General features: G+C 39.7%; 1 protein-coding gene across 4 annotated transcripts in view; it reads left to right on the top strand.

The window, feature by feature from the left end:
• ANKRD26 (ankyrin repeat domain 26) overlaps positions 1–17871 on the top strand; it is a 101179-nt gene extending 83308 nt beyond the window's left edge. For all 4 annotated transcript variants that reach the window (XM_084980259.1, XM_021064872.2, XM_021064869.2 and 1 more), the window contains 7 exons: positions 4329–4441; positions 5656–5785; positions 9549–9839; positions 10388–10605; positions 11618–11846; positions 14771–14816; positions 16907–17871. In XM_084980259.1, coding sequence (XP_084836385.1) covers positions 4329–4441; positions 5656–5785; positions 9549–9839; positions 10388–10605; positions 11618–11846; positions 14771–14816; positions 16907–17025 — 1146 coding nt within the window. In that variant the 3' untranslated portion in view covers positions 17026–17871. The remainder of the gene's footprint in view (positions 1–4328; positions 4442–5655; positions 5786–9548; positions 9840–10387; positions 10606–11617; positions 11847–14770; positions 14817–16906) is intronic.
• The last annotated feature ends 754 nt before the right edge of the window (positions 17872–18625 follow it).

Below are 18625 nucleotides of genomic sequence, written 5' to 3'. Positions count from 1 at the left end.
AATGGCAAAAAGCCAAAAAAAAAAAAAGAAAAAAGAAAAGGAAATATCTGTTTGAGTCCAGAAATTTGAGTAATGATTTGATCTAGCATTCTGAATTTCTCTTGTAATGTAAACCCTTGAAAATGGACAAAAAAAAAAAAAAAAAAAAGGAGTGCCCGTCGTGGCGAAGTGGTTGGCGAATCCGACTAGGAACCATGAGGTTGCGGGTTCGGTCCCTGCCCTTGCTCGGTGGGTTAACGATCCGGCATTGCCGTGATCTGTGGTGTAGGTTGCAGAAGCGGCTCGGATCCTGCGTTGCTGTGACTCTGGTGTAGGCCGGGGGCTACAGCTCCGATTCGACCCCTAGCCTGGGAACTTCCATATGCCGAGGGAGCGGCCCAAAGAAATAGCAAAAAGACAAAAAAAAAAAAAAAAAAAAGAAAATGAATTACTTTTTTTTGGATGTGCTTGCGGCATTAGAAGATTCCAGGCCAAGGATTGAAGCCATGCCACAGAAGTGACTTGAGTCACCACAGTTACAACTCTGGATCCTTACCCCTCTGTGCCACAGGGGAACTCCAAGAATGAAATACTTTTTTTTTTTGGTCTTTTTAGGAATGCAGCTGAGTTATATGGAAGTTCACGGGCTAGGGGTCAAATTGGAGCTGTAGCTGCCGGCCTACACCACAGCCACCGCAACTCGCAACTCAGGACCCAAGCCACATCTGTGACCTACACCACAGCTAACGGCAATGCCAGATCCTTAACCCACTGAGCAAGGCAGGGATCTAACCCGAGTCCTCATGGATACTAGTCAGGTTCGTTACTGCTGAGCCATGACCAGAACTCTGAGAATAAATTACTTTTAATGTAGTTTGTTCTTTTCATCAGGAATGAATACTTGGAGTTCCCGTCGTGGCGCAGTTGTTAACAAATCTGACTAGGAACCATGAGGTTGCGGGTTCGATCCCTGCCCTTGCTCAGTGGGTTAACAATCCGGCGTTGCCGTGAGCTGTGGTGTAGGTTGCAGACGCGACTTGGATCCTGAGTTGCTGTGTCTGTGGCTTAGGTTGGCGGCTACAGCTCCGATTCGACCCCTAGCCTGGGAATCTCCATATGCCTGCCACTGGAGTGGCCCAAGAAATGGCAAAAAGACAAAAAAAAAAAAAAATGAATATTAGGTCAGTATACAAGCATTTTTCTGAAAGGAGTGTTTTTTTTTTCCTTTGTTGTATTTTTAAAAAAAGAAAGAAATGGCCGGTGAAAAAGTAGAAATGACTGTTCAATCAGGGCCTTATCTAGTAACTAGTGCTCTCAGCATTGTAAGTTCAGAAACAATTTTTTTTTTCCATTCCCTTGAGTTAATCAACCTTTCAAAGATATAACAGCCAGTCTCAGAAGAAATTGCTATGTAATCCAGGATTCCACCTTATCAGTGTTTAGTGAAAACTACATCACTATTTACCAAACAGAACAGACTTCCTGCCATTTATATACCCTTTGTAGGAGAAGCTTCCTGCGATTTAAATGTCAGAAGATGCATTGTGAGCCCTCATTTGGAACAGTGAGGTAGATGAACCTACCAACTCGTTTCTTTCAGTCGCTATAGATTCCTGCCATGTATCATACAGATATATCTATTGGGGAACTAGAACATTCTACTGACTGATCCTTCTTGTGTTCCAAGAAACCTTGAAAATTGTCTTTTCCAGACTTGTTGTAAATTAGCCACATTGTATCAGCATACTTTTCATACAGGTGACAACACAATATGTTGATATAAAGAGTCTTATGTGAATGAGAGTGCCAGACATCCCTTTATATGGTCAAACAGAAATCTATGAAGGTATCAGAAAATGAATAATTTATAAGAATACCCACAACTGAATAAGCATATTAAAAAATAGTGAAGGATTTTCTGTAGATTCCTATAGACATGAGTTAGGATTATGACAATACATTATTAGCCACTTTAAGGTCTTCCAGAGTCAAAAATTTAATGAGACAGCTTTTAACCAACTCACGCAGTAGCCCTGTCTTCTCTAGAAGGTTCTCATCTCATGAATCCCCAGATCATAGACTACCTGAGTTAAGATATTTGATCAACACAATTTTGAAGCGAAGAATCTGGATTGGGATGAAAAGAGCTCTGGCTGGCTTAAGGCTTCCAACAATATAGTTGAGTATTCACCTGAAAGGGGCATCAGAAGGCTTCCCTAAGGTCAGCTCTCTGGAATAGGAATTTATTCAAGAGAAAACAAAGGCAAACAATTGATAGTCTGACCCCTTGGGGGAAAATGTTCGCATTATAAAAGGAAAGCAAGACCGTATCTGCTGTTCAGTATCCTAAGGGTGAGAATGCCCCCCAAGATTAGAAAATCACACTGTACTCAAAGTAATACCAATGAGGATAAACACGCAGTGTCCGAGCTCAGTTCTCTACAGAAGTCATCCACACCAGGTAATGGCTCATGAGTGTGGTCGAGGGTATTGTCTGTGAAGAAGTAGAAGGGGGAGAGGAGTACAGACGACCTCAGTAAAGGGGTCAAGGCTGGGAGTGGAGGTTAGGGAATCTGGTTGGAAGCCTTGAGATTGAAGGAACTCTGAGAGAATTTTAAAAAAGGAGTAGAGGAGTTCCCATTGTGCCTCATCAGGTTAAAAACCCAGTGTAGTCTCTGTGAGGATATGGTTTCGATCTCTGACCTCGACCAGTGGGTTAAGGGTCCGGTCTTGCCACCAGCCGTGACGTAGTAGGTCATGGTTGCCGCCCAGATCCGGTGTTGCCCTGGCTCTGACCTGACCCCCAGCCCAGGAACTTCCTTAGGCCACAGGTGCAGCTGTCAAAAGAAAAAAAAAAGAGGATTAGAATGGGTCAAGGACTGAACATCAAGGGTTACTGTCATTGAGACATGAAGTGGGCTTAAAAGAGGGTGTGGTCAGGTCACCAGTTGCTGCTGAGAAGTAAAGCAGGATAAAAGACTAAAGAAAAAGGTCCTTGATGACTCTCAAAAAACTTGTAGTGAAACTACAAGATTGAAAATCAGATTTTAGGAAGTTCTCCTGTGTCACAACAGGTTAGGGAATCCAGCACTGTCACTGCAGTGGTGTGGGTTGCTACTGTGGCATGGGTTTGATCCCTGGCCTAAGAACTTCCTCATGTTGTGGGTGTGGCCAAAAAAATCAGATTTTAGTGTAAAAGAAGAGTATAAATGATGAATGGATGAATCTGTGGATGAGACCATACATTAAAGAATGTCTGACAGAGGGGAGAAAAAGAAAAAGCTATAAGAATAGGGGAAAAAGTTTTTTATTGTGTTTTTTTTTTGTTTGTTTTTGTCTCCTGAGGGCCTCACGTGTGGCATATGGAAGTTCCCAGGATAGGGGTCGAATTGGAGCTGCAGCTGCAAGTGCTGGCCTGTGCCACAGCCACAGCAATATCAGATCTGAGCCATATCTGAGCCAGCTCTAACACCACAGCTTATGGCAATGCCAGATCCTTAACCCACAGAGCGAGGCCAGGGATTGAGCCTGCATCCTCATGGATCCTAATTGGATTTGTTACTGTTGAGCCACAACGGGAACTCCAAGGTTTTGTTTTTTGTTTTTGTTTTTTCCTATAGTGTATAGAGAAGACTTAAACTTTAAAGAGAAAAATGGCTAATAGAAAACAAGGAGTTCTCTTGTCATGCAGCGGGTTAAGGATCCACCATTGTCACTGCAGTAGCTCGGGTTGCAGCTGAGGCGCAGGTTCGTTCCCTGGCCCAGGAACTTCCACATGCTATGGGCCCAGCAAAAAAAAAAAAAGAATACTTATAGAGAATGAGAGGCTTTATCTCATCCCATAGCCACGTGATCTTAAAAAAATTAATGGGAATTGCATGAGAATTTTTCAAAGGATTTTAGTAAGATAAACAAAACCTGGAGTAGGTTGAACTATCGATGAAAATGTTTCTAGGGCATCTTTAGAAACTAAATTGTAAATGTAACCACTCTTTAAAAAAGACTTTATTAGGGAGTTCCCTTCGTGGCTCAGTGGTTAACAAATCCGACTAGGAACCATGAGATTTCGGTTTGATCTCTGGCCTTGCTCAGTGGGTTAAGGATCCAGAGTTGCTGTGAGCTGTGGTGTAGGTCGCAGATGTGGCTTGGATCCCGCATTGCTGTGGCTGTGATGTAGGCAGGCGGCTACAGCTTCGATTCAACCCCTAGCCTGGGAACCTCCATGTGCCGCGGGAGCAGCCCAAGAAATGGCAAAAAGACCAATAAATAAATAAATAAAATTAAAAAATAAAAAATAAAAAGTAAATAAAATAATAAAAAATGATTTTGTTTAAATTTTTTTTTCAAAGTCTGAGGATGAAAAGGAACAATTAAAGAAACTTACTGAGTTAAAACAATCTCTGGAAAGTAGTTTAGATCAAGAAATGAAGAAAAATGATGAATTAGAGAAAGAGCTTACTGGGTAAGATTTTCATATTTCAGATCTTTTCAGCTCTTCATTAATTGACTTAACTGTAATTTTACTTTATTAAAACCTAGATACAAATTCACTTTACATATGCATTTTCATAATCAACATAATTATCCTGTTTAAAATTTACTTTGGAAACTCAAAGTGCAGTCTGAAACTCTCAGATGCCATCTATTATACTTACGTGAATGCTTTCTGAAACAGTCCTAACAGTGCCTGTTGCATACGGTCACTCTACTCTTCATCATTTACCTTGAATGTTTATTTCTGCAAAATTTCTTTGCTCTCTTGGTAGTCCTTCCTTCTTTCATTTTTTAAATTTTTTATTTTTTTAGGGCCACACCTGTGGCATATGGAAATTCCCAGGCCAAGGGACAAATTGGAGCTACAGCTGCCAGCCTACGCCACAGCCACAGCAACGCGGGATCCAAGCCTCATCTGTGACCTACACCACAGCTCACGGCAACTCCAGATCCTTAATCCACTGAGTGAGGCCAGGGATTGTACTCAAGACCTCGTGGATATTAGTTGGGTTCGTTACCGCTGAGCCATGATGGGAACTCCTGTTCTGCCTTTTACTACCATTGTGCTGGCAGAGATTTCTAGGTCTCTTAAAACAGTCTTGACAAGACTGTTAGACATTTTCTGCTGATTTCCTTTCTTCTAAAGCTCTGCATGGTTTTTTTCCCCTGTTAACTCAGACTCCAAAGATTCTTCTTTCTTGTTTCTTTTTTCTATTTTGAGTGAATGCCTTGGTGTTTTTTTGTGTGTCCTTTCTTTTCTTTTTGTAGGCTGTGATCAGTAGGTACCAAAATAAATTTTTATATCTTTTCAAAACATTCATATATAATTATGCTCTTCCTCACCTTGGATAACTATCTCTGGTGTATTGCTAACATTTAAGAATAGGCTAATATTTCGTATTAACATGTTAAAATGATAATTATAAGAACTCTATAATAAATATAATACATATGTATGTATAACTACACTTTGCCTATCATATATGTTATGAAATTCTTCATATTATTTATCTAAGATTATAATTTAGTTACTATGCTTTCAAACAATATTAGAACAAAAGAGAAAGAATATTAATTTATAGGTTTGTTTATATTGTATGATAGAACATATATCTATTTAAGTAATTATTAAATATTTTACTCTTAAAGAACCTGACTTACTCATTCTGTACATTTCTGCAGATTTAAGGAACTCTTAAAAATGACAAGAAGGAAGTTAAATGAATATGAAAATGGAGAGTTTAATTCCCCTGGCGATTTAAAAACCAATCAAATTGAAATGGATATTCAGATTAATCTGCTAAAACATAAGGTAATTTCTAATCAGTTTTGGGACCCCACAATCACTTAATTTGGGAAAATGTAAATCACTCAATGCTTTGAGCAGTGAAACACAGATTTTCCTGTTAATTTTGTTGTGAGCCACACGAGAAGTCCAAATTTTTCTGTTAATTTTATAGACTTAATATGAGTTTAAAAAAAAAGAGATTTTTCCTCTTAGAAAGGGCATACTGTTGACTTTTTTAATATCTTGAACCCTGGCCAGTGATCTGAAGCTGAACAGCACACCATTACCGACCTTAAAGCATCAGCTGTTTTTTGGTGATGGCTTTATTGAAATATAAAAAATTAATTAATTAATTTTTCTTTTTATGGCCACACCTGCTGCATATGTTGGTTCCCAGGCTAGGGGTCTGATGAGAGCTGTAGCTGCCGACCTACATGCCACAGCTCAGTGCAGCACCAGATCCTTAACCCACTGAGCAAGGCCAGGGATCGGACCTCATGGATCCTAGTCGGGTTCATTAACCTCTGAGCCATGAAAGGAATTCCTAAAATATTAATTTAAATTGTGCAGTTCAGTGACTTTTAGTATATTCAAAGAGTTATACAGTTATCACCACAATTAATTTTAGAACATTTTCATCACCCTAAAAAGAAACCCTATTCCTTTTAGCCAATACCCTGTGCCAGTTTCCCCTTCCCCACTCTTCCCAGACCTAGGGACCCACTGCTCTACTCCTTGTCTCTATAATAGGATTTGCCTGTTCTGGACATTTCGCATCAATAGAGTCACACAATAGGGGCTCCTTTCTGACTACCTTCTTTCCTTTCGTGTATTTTCAAGGTACATCTATTCTGTAGCATGTATCAATACTTCATTTCTTTTTATTGCTGAATACTATTCCATTTTATAGACATACACATTTTATTCATTCATCATTTGATGGATCTTTGGTTAGTTTCCACTTTTTTGCTGTTGTTAATAATGCATCTGTGAACATTTATGTACAAGTTTTGGTGTTAACATATGTTTTCATTTCATTTGGGAATATACTCAAGACTGAAATTGCCGTATCGTATGCTAACTCTCTTTAGCCTTTTGAGTAATCACCATACTGTTTTCCAGAGTGGCTGCACCATTTTATATTGTTATCTGAAGTATGTAAGCATTTCGGTTTCTATATATGCCTGTCAACACTTAGCTTTGCCTATCTTTTTGATTATAGCCATCCTAGTAGGTGTGAAGTGACATCTCATTTTGGTTTTGATTTGCATTTTTCTGATAACTAATAACATTGAGGATCTTTTCATGTATTTAATTATCCATTTGTGTATCTTCTTGGAAGAACTGCCTATTCAACTTCTTGCCCATTTTATTTATTTATTTATTTTTGTTGTTGTTGTTGTTGTTGCTATTTCTTGGGCCGCTCCCGCGGCATATGGAGGTTCCCAGGCTAGGGGTTGAATCGGAGCTGTAGCCACCGGCCTACGCCAGAGCCACAGCAACGCGGGATCCGAGCCGCGTCTGCAATCTACACCATAGCTCACGGCAACGCCGGCTTTTTTTTTTTTTTTTTTTTTTTGTCTTTTGTCTTTGTTGTTGTTGTTGTTGCTATTTCTTGTCTTGCCCATTTTAAAATTGGATTTTCTTTTTATTATTGAATTGAAAGACTTTTTTTGTCTCCTTGATACAGATCTTTTACCAGATTCGAGATTTTCTTTTTTTTTTTTTTTTTTTTGTCTTTTTGTCCTGATGGTTCCTGTAAATATTTAAACCACCTCAAAACCTAGTGGCTCAAAACAGCATTTACTTTGTTCATAAATCTACGTTTAGGCAAGGCTCAGGGAGACCAGCTCATTTCTCCTCCACTGGAAGGTGGGGACCAGAGTCACAGAAAGGCCTGTTCATTCGTGTGTCTGGCTGTGGAGCTGGCTTTGGGTGGGCCCAGTGGCTGGGGCAGTCAGCTGGGACACAGCCATACATGGGAAGTCCCTGTTTGGCCTGGGCTTACTCACAACGTGGTGGCTGGTTCTAAGGCGGAACCTCCCTCCAGAGTATAAGGTGGAAGCTATCATTTAGCCTTAGAAATCACACAGCAGTTCCCCCATATTTTATCCACTGGAAACCAGTTATGGAGGCCAGCACATGTTGAAGGAGAGTGAATTTCATGGGAGAAGTGTCACAGCATTTGTAGACATGTTTAAAAACCATATCTACTCACTTTGTCTTACCAAATCATCATGTCTAAAGGAGAGTAGTTCTTCCCATCTCAGTATAACTGAGATTCCAGTGAGGTGGTTTTTTTTTTTTTTTTTTTTTCTTGTCTTTTTAGGGCTGAACCCCCCACATATAGAGGTTCTCAGGCTAGGGGTTGAATTGGAGCTGTAGCCACTAGCCTACACCACAACCACAGCAATGCGGGATCCAAGCTGCATCTGTGACCTACACCACAGCACAGGGCAATGCCTGATCCTTAACCCACTGGAGCAAGGCCAGGGATTGAACCTGCATCCTCATGGATTCTAGTCAGATTTGTTTCTGCTGAGCCTTGGTGGGAACTCCTGGTTTGTTTTTGTTTAGTATGTTCTCTTATTTTCTGGAAAGTAACAAAGAATTTCAAAAGTTGAGGCAATATTTGGTTCAGGAAACTATGTGGATCATCTCACTAAACTTTTACACTGGAAGATGTGATTTCTCCTTAACACTGCGAATTATTTCTCCTTGGAATGCAATTCAAATTAACGTAAAATATTTGTAGTTCAGAAAAAGGCTTATGGCATTAGAATCCATGGTTAGAAGATTCATTAGAGTCTTATTTTCAAAGTCTTATTTTGCGAGGCATTTATTAACTCATCTCTAAAGAATTCCATATGATATCCCTAAAACTTCTTTAAAAGTCATGGAGAGTTGGAGTTCCCGTCGTGGAGCAGTGGTTAACGAATCCGACTAGGAACCATGAGGTTGTGGGTTCGGTCCCTGCCCTTGCTCAGTGGGTTAAGGATCCGGCGTTGCCGTGAGCTGTGGTGTAGGTTGCAGACGCGGCTCGGATCCCACGTTGCTGTGGCTCTGGCATAGGCCGGTGGCTACAGCTCCGATTGGACCCCTAGCCTGGGACCCTCCATATGCCACAGGAGTGGCCCAAGAAATAGCAAAAAGACAAAAAAAAAGTCATGGAGCGTTAAGATGAGGGGGAAGTATTAAAAGACTTTCTACTAAGAGATGCTGTATAGTCATTTTACAGAGGAAATATATGAAATAATTATAGAAAAATAAAAGTATAAAATTAAGTGTAAATGGGAGTTCCCATCTTGGCTCAGTGGTTAACGAATCTCACCAGGAGCCATGAGGTTACAGGTTCGATCCCTGTCCTTGCTCAGCGGGTTAAGGATCCGGTGTTGCCGTGAGCTGTGGTGTAGATCGCAGACACGGTTTGGATTCGCGTTGCTGTGGCTGTGGTGTAGGCCAGTGGCTACAGCTCTGATTTGACCCCTAACCTGGGAACCTCCATATGCCGCGGCAGCAGCCCAAGAAATGGCAAAAGACAAAAAAATAAATAAATAAAAAATAATAAAAAAATTAAGTGTAAATGTTGTATAATAAAGTACTTATTTTTGTGACTCTTGGTGGTTTGAACTTTTTTCTTGATTTTCTGAGTTATTCAAGATCTACATTCTATAATACAGAGACCATTTTATTATAACTGAATTTATTTCAGAATTTGATATTGGCTTTGCATCAGAATGTTCTCATTCTCCCTCCCTCATAACACTGTATTATTTTATTCCTGCAGATTGATGATCTGACAGCAAAACTGGAAACTGCCTCTTCAAAATGTCTACATCTGGATACCAAAAATCAAGTTCTTCAACAGGAATTATTATCTATGAAAGTAATGCAAAAGAAATGTAAAAAACTAGAGAAGAATAAATCAAAGTTGGAACAAGAAGTAGTAAACCTCAAAAGTCACATAGAAATGAATACGGTAGAACGCAGCCAAGTAGAGCAGTATAAACGGGAGATTGAAGAAAGAGCAAGACAGGAGTTAGTAGAAAAATTAAAAGAAGTCAACTTATTTCTGCAGGTTAATTGATCTGTTATGTGCTTTAATTCTCTTCACTCTAAATTATATCTTGGATACAGTTTATGAGTTTCCTCTACTTAAAACTCTGAAAGGAAGATGGCATTCATTTCTCTAAAATATTTCAGTTTCCACCATTATTCTCACTGTTGATCTTTTAGATTAGAATGATTCATGCTTAGAGAATCACACCAATTGGTATGAAAAACAAAGACTAATAGGAGGAAAAGAAGATAATTGTGATTTAAAAATTATACCATACTCTTGGATTACTCTTAAATGGTATTGTTCAATTTTTAAAATTTTAAATCGATCCTGTTATTCTTTCTATTATCAGATTACTGTGTACTAATATAAGAATGATTCAACTTTAAATGTATAATTCAGATTTAATTCAGTTGACATTGATGATAAATATTTTAAAGTTCAGCTACCTCCCCCTCATATACAGTTGTTTCCTAAATCATTGACTACAAACTAAAGGGAATAAATATACTATAATTACTCAGGTTATAATTATTTTTAAAATGTATCCTTTTAATTTGCTTTAGGCACAAGCAGCATCTCAAGAAAACTTAGAGCAGTTATGGGAGAATAATTATGCTTCAATAAGAAGTCAGATGGAACTTAGAATTAAAGATCTAGAATCTGAACTCTCCAAAATGAAATCTTTTCAAGAATATTCTGATAAAACAGAATTGGAAAAATATAAGCAACTCTATCTAGAAGAAGTAAAACTTGGAAAGTCGCTGGCAAATAAACTAAACAAGTAAGTTAAAACATAGAGTCATAAGCTATGTGTTTTTGAAGCTTTGGGATTGAGATAGAAATATTATAAAATTTCTTGTTGAAATCACCAAAAATAAAAACATTAATGAAGTTAACTATTTTTTGGAAGATGACACCTTAAACCGAAAGGGTCACCTTCTGGCTTTTGGTAAATTTACTTTTTTTTTTTTTTTTTTTTTTTTTTGTCTTTTTGCCATTTCTTGGGCCGCTCCTGCGGCACATGGAAGTTCCCAGGCTAGGGGTCGAATCGGAGCTGTAGCCACCAGCCTACGCCAGAGCCACAGCAACGTGGGATCCGAGCCGCGTCTGCGACCTACACCACAGCTCACGGTAACGCCAGATCCTTTAACCCACTGAGCAAGGGCAGGGACCGAACCCGCAACCTCATGGTTCTTAGTTGCATTCGTTAACCACTGCGCCACGACGGGAACTCCAATTTACTTTCTTGATTATAATGTTTGGTATCATCACTAGAGGGTGCCCTGAGCCAAACTCAGCTTGTATCCTTTTAAGTTTTTCTGCTTGCTCTGCAGAAAGCCTTGCTTGTGAACTAGGGGGAAATTATCATGGGGGGAAGGGCCGTATACTTCACATAGTGGCTAAAAATAGTACAGTGGCCTGCTTGAGGGGGTGTGTGGAAGACTGAAAGGGCAGATCCCACCTCCAGGACTTTGGTGATAATGTTATAAGCTACAGGTTTCCTGGAGTTCCCCTTGTGGCTCGGTGGAAACGAATCTGGTGTCGATAAGGACGCAGGTTCAATCCCTGGCCTCGCTCAGTGGGTTAAGGATCCAGCGTTGCCATGAGCTGTGGTGTAGGTCGAAGAGTTGGTTCGGATCTGGCGTTGCTGTGGCTGTGGCGTAGGTGGGCAGCTACAGCTCCAGTTCAACCCCTATCTTGGAACCTCCATATGCTTCAGGGGTGGCCCTATAAAAAAAAAAAGACCAAAAAAAAATGAAATTAATGTAATTTGCATTTTGCCATCTTCGCAGGACTAATGAGAGGCTGGCCGAGATCAGTGCCAAGCTTCTGGTGGAGAAAGAGCAGAACAGATCGTTACTCCACACTCTTACTACAAGGCCAGTCCTGGAGCCGCCTTGTGCTAGAAATCTTAATAATGGTTTAATGTTCAATAGGAATCTTACTCCGAGAGAAAACTTAGTGATTTCTACCTCAAGTCCACGCCCTTCAAATGACAGCATAGAGACTTACTTGACCAAGGTAGGTACATCATCCTTTCTTCCATGGGCTTCAGATTTCTGATATAATTCTTGGTTATTTTCTTGTCTGTTCGTTTTGTCTTTTTTTTAGGGCCACACTTGTGACACATGGATGTTCCCAGGGTAGGGGTTAAATCGGAGCTGTAGCTGCCAGCCTACACCACAGCCACAGCAACGCAGGATCCGAGCCATGTCTGCAGCCTACACCACAGCTCATAGCAATGGCAGATCCTTAACTCACTGATCGAGGCCAAGGATTGAACCTGTGTCCTCACAGATACTGGTCAGAATGGTTTCTGCTGAGACACAATGGGAACTCCATAATTCTTGGTTTTAATTGGTGAACTTCTGAGTTGTTTATTTGACTTATGCACACTAAGTAAGAGCCATAATTATTTGTACTAATAAAGGAGATAAATTTTATATCTTTTTTAAGTCCCTAAGTTCTCATTTTTTAAGAGATAGCTATCATTACTTTATTCAATAAATGTAACTAATTGACAAATTTTAAGTTTCTCGAACAGCTGCATTTAAATTCTGTTTGAGAAATTAAATATTATTGCCAAATAACCAGACATACTTTCACATGGTTGGCATACTTTCTAATTGATTTCAGTTTGGTGATGGTTCATAGTAATTTTCAAGTTTTGCTGCACCCCAGTTTTTCTACACCTAAGCGTAAGTTTGAATGATTGGCATCCAAATGCTTAACCACATATGGATGTTTTTTACTTAAATGAACCTAAGGTAAATCCTTTTCATGAATTAAGTAAACTTCTAACACTAAAATAAAAGATTTAGTTCCCGTTGTAGCTTAATGTTGTCACATTATTCATTTTCTAAGCCCTCTCTATAAGCCTGTTGTAAGAAAGATGTTATGCGAGGAGTTCCCATCATGGCGCAGAGGAATCGAATCCGACTAGGAACCATGAGGTTGCGGGTTCAATCCCTGGCCTTGCTTGGTGGGTTAAGGATCCAGCAGAGCTGTGAGCTGTGGTGTAGGTCGCAGACATGGCTCGGATCTGGTGTTGCTCTGGCATTGGCAGGGGCCAGCAGCTGTAGCTCCAGTTGGACGCCTAGCCTGGGAACCTCCATATTCTGTGGGTGTGGCCCTAAAAAGACAAAAGACCAAAAAAAAAAGAGATGTTATGAAAAATGATCTGAAAATATTGGGAAGTATGTTAGCCAAAAAAATTTGTCTTGGTACCTACATTTTATAAGGGCACTATCATGTTATCATATCCCAGAGTGTTATGTTCAGTACACTATTTTAGACCCTGTTTAATGTGAGGATGTGTTTTATAAGAAAAAATTTTTGAAGAATATAGTAGGTGGAGACACATAATATAGTTTGAAATATTCCTACACATTTCAAAATTAAGTAGATAGCTATCATTAGATGTTTCCAAAAACTTGCCCTAATTTTTAGAATGGAAACAAAGTTATAAAGAATTATATATTTTCCTGTTTCTAATTCTAGATAGTCATGAATCAGAAACCCAGTTTGATAACTCTAGCCCCTCTTTTTCCTTTCTGAAGAAGCAGATTTTTTTTGCTAATAGAATTTTCACATGACATTACAACATAATCCCTTTTTTCATTTTATGTATTTAAGATTCTGTGTTAAAAAAAATTATTACCATATATGGAGTTTCCGTTGTGGAACATTGGAAACAAATCCAACTAGGAACCATGAGGTTGCGGGTTCGATCCCTGGCCTTGCTCAGTGGGTTAAGGATCCAGTGTTGCCGTCAGCTGTGGTGTATGTTGCAGATGCGGCTTGGATTCTGTGTTGCTGTGGCCGTGGTGTAGGCTGGCTGTAGCTCCAGTTTGACCCCTAGCCTGGGAATCTTTGTATGCTGTGGGAGTGGCCCTAAAAAGGAAAAAAAAGAAAAAAGAAAAAAAAATTTATTACCACAGGAGTTCATGGGGTAGTGGAAATGAATCCCACTAGAAACCATGAGGTTGCAAGTTCGATCCCTGGCCTCACTCAGTGGGTTAAGAATCCCAAATTGCTGTGAGCTGTGGTGCAGTTTGCAGATGTGGCTCGGATCTGGTGTTGCTGTGGCTGTGGTGTAGGCCGGCAGCTGCAGCTCTGATTAGGCCGCTAGTCTGGGAACTTCCATATGCCACGTGCTGCGAGTGCGACCCTAAAAAGGCCAAAAAAAGAAAAAAAGAAAAAGAAATTATTACCATAGGACATACCTTAAAATTTTAATTTTGGAGTTCCCATTGTGGCTCAGTGGTAATAAACCTGACTAGTATCCATGAGGATGTGGGTTTGATCCCTGGCCTTGCTCAGTGGGTTAAGGATTCGGCCTTGCTGTGAGCCGTGGTATAAGTCATAGGCTTGGCTAGGATCCAACAGTGCTGTGGCTGTAGCATAGGCTGGAAGCTGTAGCTACAATTTCATCCCTAGCCTGGGAACTTCCATATGCCATGTGCAGCCCTAAAAAGCAAAACAAAAAAAAATTTAGTTTTATGAAATTGCAAGAATGGAAAGCTTATTTTAAGGAAAAATCCATTAATTAAACTTTTATAAAGGGCCCTTTTTCTAAGAGTAGCAAAGTAATGCATTCAGTGTAAAATGCCACTTGAATTGTTTAAACTTCTTTGTCCCAGAAAGATCAAACATCACCCTCTAAAGTTATGTATATTCAATAGACCAACATTTATTGTACTTTTTATCAGATTAATTTAAATAGGGTTACAGGGTTACATGTGTATGTTCTGTATTATCTAAAATCAAAGTAAGTAGGACTTTATTTTATTTGTATGATTATTTCTCTACTTGAGCAATCCCCAAGTTAAGTCTAGTCTCTAAAGGTATTATTTAAAGGCCACATTTCATAAGCTATATATCATTCATATGATAATGTCTCTTGTTTCGCTTAAACATTGTAAATAATATTTGACTTATTTCAGATGCAGCAGGAGTTGCAAAAGAATATAAGTAGAGAACTAGCAGAAGGTATGTTGTCAAAATTTATGAATTAAATACAGACTTTGATTTCTGAAATCAACTGTAAATAGGAAATGGCAGTTCTTTCCATTGTTTGGATAACAGATACAATATTAAAATATTTTCTTCTTATACATATCTCATGAAAAATGTGAAAGCATACATATCCATAATGAAAAATATACTTATTCCTCATTTATTCAGCATGTTCCATAATTTTAAAAAAAATCTCAAAAAGTCTATGTATTTCTCTTTCTTTCTGGCTGTATCCTTCCTCTCTACTTCTGCCATCCCCATGGACCTGTCAACCTGCACACTGACACTGTTTGCAGAAAACAGGGGATTCACCGACTTCTCAAGTTTCTCGTAGTGATTAAGGCCAAAAAACCCAGCCTCAGAGTTCATGCAGTTCATGCAGCTGTCACTTGGTGGGTGACATTTGAATTTCCTGTCATCGACTTTGTCATTGGTTTACCTTTTGCCCTCAGGAAAAATTCCAAATTCCTTAACATGGAATAAAAACACTCAAATCAGTTTGGTTTTTGCCAAAGTATTCAGTCTTGTCTCTCTACCACCCTTCTCTGCCCCTTTCCTCTGGCATCCAGTCAAATAGACAGCATACAATTCCAGACAGCTCTTCCTCACCTCCGCTCTTTGCGTTGGCTTCTTCCCTCCATTTCCCATACTTTTTCCTTGTCCTTCAGGCATCTACTTCCATGTCACCTCCACCAAAAAGCTGACAATATTGACACCAAGCTGCATGTCCCTTCTGAATGTTCAAGTCGTGTCCTCCTTTGTACTTGTCATAGGACTTGATAACTTTATTTTTTAATTTTTTTTTTTTTTTTTTTTTGCAAGCAAAATCTCTATTAAAGGAAAGCAAATAGCTCCCAGGGCTGCTGTGGGGGGCGGGGAGAAGAGCCCTTAGAACTTGACAACTTTAAAAAAAATGCACAACCTGAAAGTTGAGAGTTAAGTTTTATCTGGGGCAAAATTAGGATGTAAGCCCAGGAGACAGCATCTCAGGTAGCCCTGAGAAAATCACTCCAAGGTGGCGAGGCGGGGAGCTAGGATATACAGGCTGGGAACAAAAGATTACGGAAAACCAGATATCTCAAGTTAAGGAACTCTGTGCGTTTCTGTGGGCAGATGTAAAGGCCTGGCCTTACTGGAATCACTCCTTTGATGTGCACCTCAGCTATGAGGCCAGTATTCTTTCTTTGCTGAATTTTTTCAGGGCTCACTGGCTCACCCTTGGGAGTGGCTACACTCACAGATGACTGTGACATCTTTTTGTTTTTAAAGAGTAGCCCGGGCAGTGGCATTTCAAATAGCTCTTGAAACACTGCTCCAAGAGGCAGGGGGAGATAACATGGGTGTTTATGGGATAAAGGCGAGCGGAGAGGTGCATGCAGCCGTACACACATTTTACAACTTTGCTTCTGGGCTTGGGAAGGTTACTACTGGTCACAAGGAGCAGACTTCACCATGAAGGATTTTAGTGTTTTTCCAGATAGGAGAAGATGCAAGAAGTGGGCTCATAAAGTCTTCTCTGAAAAATACCTGACTATCTGAAGACCTGTTCTTCCAGTTTTCCCAGAGCGGAGTGCCTCACTCCCCATCTCAACCCTGAGCTCTGCTCAGGGGTTCTGGGTCGGCAGCTGCAGTGGCTCATGAGTTAACCCATGTAGAGGCTGATGGCAAGTGCCAAGCTCCAGTTCACAGACTCATGACTCTGTATGGAAATTGCCTGTTCATCTGGTTTTCCAGTTTGTAGTATGTGACCCTCCAGGGTGGACTGTGTCACCTTCCACTTGTCATTCCCGTGCTGGTCACAGAACCTTAGCAGATGGCTGTTGAGTAAATGAATGAGGAATGAGAAAACCGGAAGCTCTGATACTCGGCCTTGGGAGCAGTTAGCTTGGCACGCAGCCATGGGCAAATGATAAAAGAGTCATCTTGTATTTTGTGTTGTAGTCATATGTAGATATTTTTCATTCTTCTTAACACTTAGAAAGATCTCAGCTATTCTTAACTTATACTTAGTTAACTAGGAATTACTTTAGATTAAGAATATCATTCTTTCTTTTTCTCTCCAGCGGCTGCTGAATTTGAATCTGGAATCTGTAGAACTTCTCCTCTAGGATCTACTGATGATCTAGTTTTGAAAACATCTCAAGAATATGTACAGATTTTGAAGAAAAATTATATGCTATGAAAGATAAATAGTAAACATTTATCTACTGGACTGTTTACATAACATTTTAGTTGTTTTCCCTTAATTAAGATGTGAAAATCTTTATGAAAGGAAAATATTTTTGTATCATATATGTAAGATGAGAATTTATATAGTACTTTAAACCATGTTTTCTGCATCTGACTTACTTTTAAGCAGATTTTGTGAATAAAAACCAGCACTGTTGAGTTTTACATAGTCCAACTCAGCCCGGACACCAGCAGTTTAATCAGCCCCCAAACAATCAAGGCTGTCATTAATATTTAGCAGTGTTGATTAGATAGCTTTCTTATAGTTTTCAGTTTTTATCGCTATGTATAGACCTAAAAATTTAGACATTATTTGAATATACTGCTCCTGTGGCTATTGTCAATGTTTTCCTGTATTACAATTGTTATAGAGTCATTAAAACTCACTCTATATAACTTTAAACACTGACACATAGATCTTTCCTCATGGAGCAATAAGATTTGACTAATGCTTTTTACCTTTTCTATTTATTTTTTTAAATTTACTTTTTGGAAGCAGTTTTAAAATTAGAAAAGTTCTGAGCACCTGACTCAAACAGACATCATCACAAAACTACCATGTCTCCCATATATTCCCCTAAGGTATCGTTTATCTTTCCCAAGAGTCATTTGTTCTCCCATAAGCACTTTCTCTCCCCCACTACCAAGAAGTCATTTATTTTTCTGAAAATGCCTTTCTCATACTCTTTGCCGCTTACTACATAGTATGTAAACCCCAGATTCTAGCCATTCCTTCAAATCACATTTCTTTGTGAACACTTACATGAAGACATACATTAAATGTTTTTTCGCAGGGTAATCTGTTTTTGTCACTTTAATTTGCAGATTCCCAATCAGTGCACCTAAGAGGGTAGAGGAGATGTTTTCCCTCCCAACAAGTCCAAGAGCAAAAGTTTTAATAATTCTTACTTACATCCTCTGTTCCCTTTTCTTTCTGTCCTCTCGGTGTACTTGGCAAAACGCCTGCTACACAAGAGATTGAGTCTCATTTTCCCCCTTACCTTCACCCAGGCACCTATGTGCTGCTGACAAAAATCACACACCTGCCCAATGAGCCAAGTACTCTTATTTGCATGTTCTTTCTTCAGGTAATGATTTAAAATTTCATCTCTCTGGAATTCCCATTGTGGTGCAGCAGAAAAGAATCCGACTAGGAACCATGAGGTTGTGGGTTCGATCCCTGGCCTCGCTCTTTGGGTTGGGGATCTGGTGTTGCCATGAGCTGTGGTGTAAGCTGCAGATGCGGCTTAGGTCCTGAGTTGCTTTGGCTGTGCCATAGGCCAGCAGCTGCAGCTCCGATGAGACCCCTAGCCTGAGCACCTCCATATTCTGTGGGTGCAGCCCTAAAAAATAATAATAAATAAAATAAAATTTCCTCTCTCTGTAAACTTCTCACCCTGTTTCTCCCCTCTCGCTTTTACCAGTCTCATGTCCCATGACAAACTCCTAGCCACATTTGCCTGTTTCCTCATTGACAGTCCCCACCATCTCCAGGAGGTCCTCTCGGTCCCTCCGTTCCTTTGAAAATATTCCGAAGTCACTGATGATTCCAT

This window comes from Sus scrofa, chromosome 10 (assembly GCF_054392235.1).
Source record: "Sus scrofa isolate SSC_HxYL_T2T_F1_AM1 chromosome 10, Sscrofa_HxYL_maternal_Yorkshire_Landrace_v2.0, whole genome shotgun sequence".
Lineage (NCBI taxonomy): Eukaryota > Metazoa > Chordata > Mammalia > Artiodactyla > Suidae > Sus > Sus scrofa.
The sequence above is the reverse complement of the archived record's forward strand: the minus strand, read 5'-3'. Positions and strand labels throughout refer to the sequence as shown.